Consider the following 2,117-nt stretch of genomic DNA (forward strand, 5'->3'; position numbering starts at 1 on the left):
TGACTGTCCTGAACTGGTGTCACTTAACCCCCTCAAAGTAATGCGTTAACTTTGACAGGTCACATGCTTGGTATGTGACAGAAAAGGATGAAAATACCCCTCAATTTGTTACAAATTATCCCATTTATACTCTTTTATCCTTTGTTCCAAATTTTGAGGGGTTTATATATTTAAAAAGGGCATTTTGGTCATTTTACAATCACCAGGTAACAATGTCAGGGGGGTATGTTGAAAAAACTTAAAAGACTTGAAAGGGGTTAAGTGAGACACTCCAATATTCGGGGGAGTTAAATGGAATAAACAAAGTTCATGGGGTTGCATGCAAAGCTCCCCAAAGTTCACGGGGGTTAAGTGAAATTTACCCTTATTTTCCTTATATTGTTTCCTCGGGTTTTAGCGCTATACAGTAAGTAGAATGATTAAGCTCGGTTAAGAAATGCCATTATTGAGCATTAAGTTGAAAGCAGTGTCATCAAAATTGGCAAATCATCACTCTATTAGCTCTTCCTGTAAGTGGTTGCAGTACGACTATGTATTGTTTCACTCTGTTCATGGATGATTATGTGATGAATAATTACTGTTAACACCTGAATTAATTTGATGTAGGTTAAGACTATTAGCTGAATCCAAAGGTTATAGACTTGATGATACAGGTCTATTTCTGGCTACTACGAGCACTTCTACGAAGCGGGTAATTTTATGTTCTCGCTTACCTGCATAAGCTTGTGATCTCGTATATATTCACTGACTAGTTAACAACTTTTCAGGGAACCAAGTCGAGCACAAGCTTGAACCTTAGAACAGAGAAGGAAGTATTCGATTTTCTTGGATTCCCTTGGCTAGAACCCCATGAAAGGAATTTGTGATGCCGAAGTCTTACCACTGTTGTATTTAACAGAACGAGAAAACGGTGCACTAACAAAATTTTTTTGCTACATTTGTGTGGATTGTACACTTCATGTACAGTCCCTTAGATGAGTTTGTATATACTGATGACTTCGTAATAGAGCAACAGTATTTTGGGCGGTGAAGGGTGCTTGAAGCGCCTGCAAAGTATCTTATAGTTTTGATGAACAGCAAAAATATTGACTCTTTGTTCTCTTGAGAAAAACAGATTACTCTTTACCATAATGCCCGGTACGGTGTTTGTTCTCAGTATAGATCCTGAAAGCGAGGATTTTGAATATTACTCGAATTAAAGCCTATCGCTTATAACATTTTAGGATGTTTGTTACGTTCTTTCCGTGTTTGAACTCAGGTTTCTAGGTTAAAAAAAATTTGGCTAGATAATTGATAAAATTTCGTTCATCATTCTCAACCAGGCAGAAGTCCATATTAAGTCCTAACCGAGAATATTTAACTGTTCTACGTCAAGCTGCGACGTGAGGCCAATAAGTCATTCTCATATATTTGCAAGTAGTCAGCAGTCTGGTAAAATTTTCATATATTTGCAGGTGATCAGATGATATATCATTATATCTGCAGGAAAAAGGTCCCAATATTGCGTGAGATAAAGGGAAAATTTGCAATATAGACCGTTTTTGGAAAATAATTAGCGAAATAGACCGTATTTTGGAGTAATTAGCAAAATAGACCGTTTTTTAGCAAAAGAGGTCGATTTTGAAAAAGGTTCAGAAAACATACGGGACTACTAGTCCCGTATGTTTAATTTCATGATTAGTGCACTCAGAAAATACATTGCTTGTCATAAATGACAAAGTTGAGGAATTGGCATGTACCTATCCTATTTTATTGAACGAAAACTTTACCTCTCACCGCATTTCACTAATATACAATAAAACTCATCTTATTTAGGATCTTTCGAGTTCAACTATTTCGATTTGTTCATGACAAAACGAAACATTGTAAGCATTGTTTCTCTTGGCGGCAAACAATCATTTATAACTGGTAAGCTCGAGAAATTAACTACCCATGCAGAAAGGAAAGGATGCCTCTCTTCATCTATAATCTTCATTTCGATAATTTCCTCTAATATGCCCACCATAGTTGCTAACCAACCAAGAGATATATCAGCATATCCAATTGTCTCTCCTCCAAAGAATTTCCTCCCATTAAGCTCCTCCTCTAATATTTTCAGGTTTTCTCTGGCTACGACT

The 2,117-nt window shown here is 36.5% G+C and overlaps 2 protein-coding genes across 4 annotated transcripts in view; one reads left to right on the plus strand and one right to left on the minus strand.

Annotated features, from left to right (window-relative positions):
• The window catches only part of LOC109849099 (DNA polymerase lambda), a 32,605-nt gene extending 31,528 nt beyond the window's left edge, over positions 1-1,077 (plus strand). For all 3 annotated transcript variants that reach the window (XM_020418893.1, XM_020418891.1, XM_020418892.1), the window contains 2 exons: positions 607-691; positions 768-1,077. In XM_020418893.1, coding sequence (XP_020274482.1) covers positions 607-691; positions 768-866 — 184 coding nt within the window. In that variant the 3' untranslated portion in view covers positions 867-1,077. The remainder of the gene's footprint in view (positions 1-606; positions 692-767) is intronic.
• Positions 1,832-2,117, minus strand: part of LOC109846829 (probable glutathione S-transferase) — a 1,101-nt gene continuing 815 nt past the window's right edge. The window contains exon 2 of the mRNA XM_020416071.1: positions 1,832-2,115. Within this exon, the coding sequence (XP_020271660.1) occupies positions 1,832-2,115 (284 nt within the window). The remainder of the gene's footprint in view (positions 2,116-2,117) is intronic.

The sequence above is a fragment of the Asparagus officinalis genome, chromosome 7 (assembly GCF_001876935.1).
Source record: "Asparagus officinalis chromosome 7, Aspof.V1, whole genome shotgun sequence".
NCBI classification, from domain to species: domain Eukaryota; kingdom Viridiplantae; phylum Streptophyta; class Magnoliopsida; order Asparagales; family Asparagaceae; genus Asparagus; species Asparagus officinalis.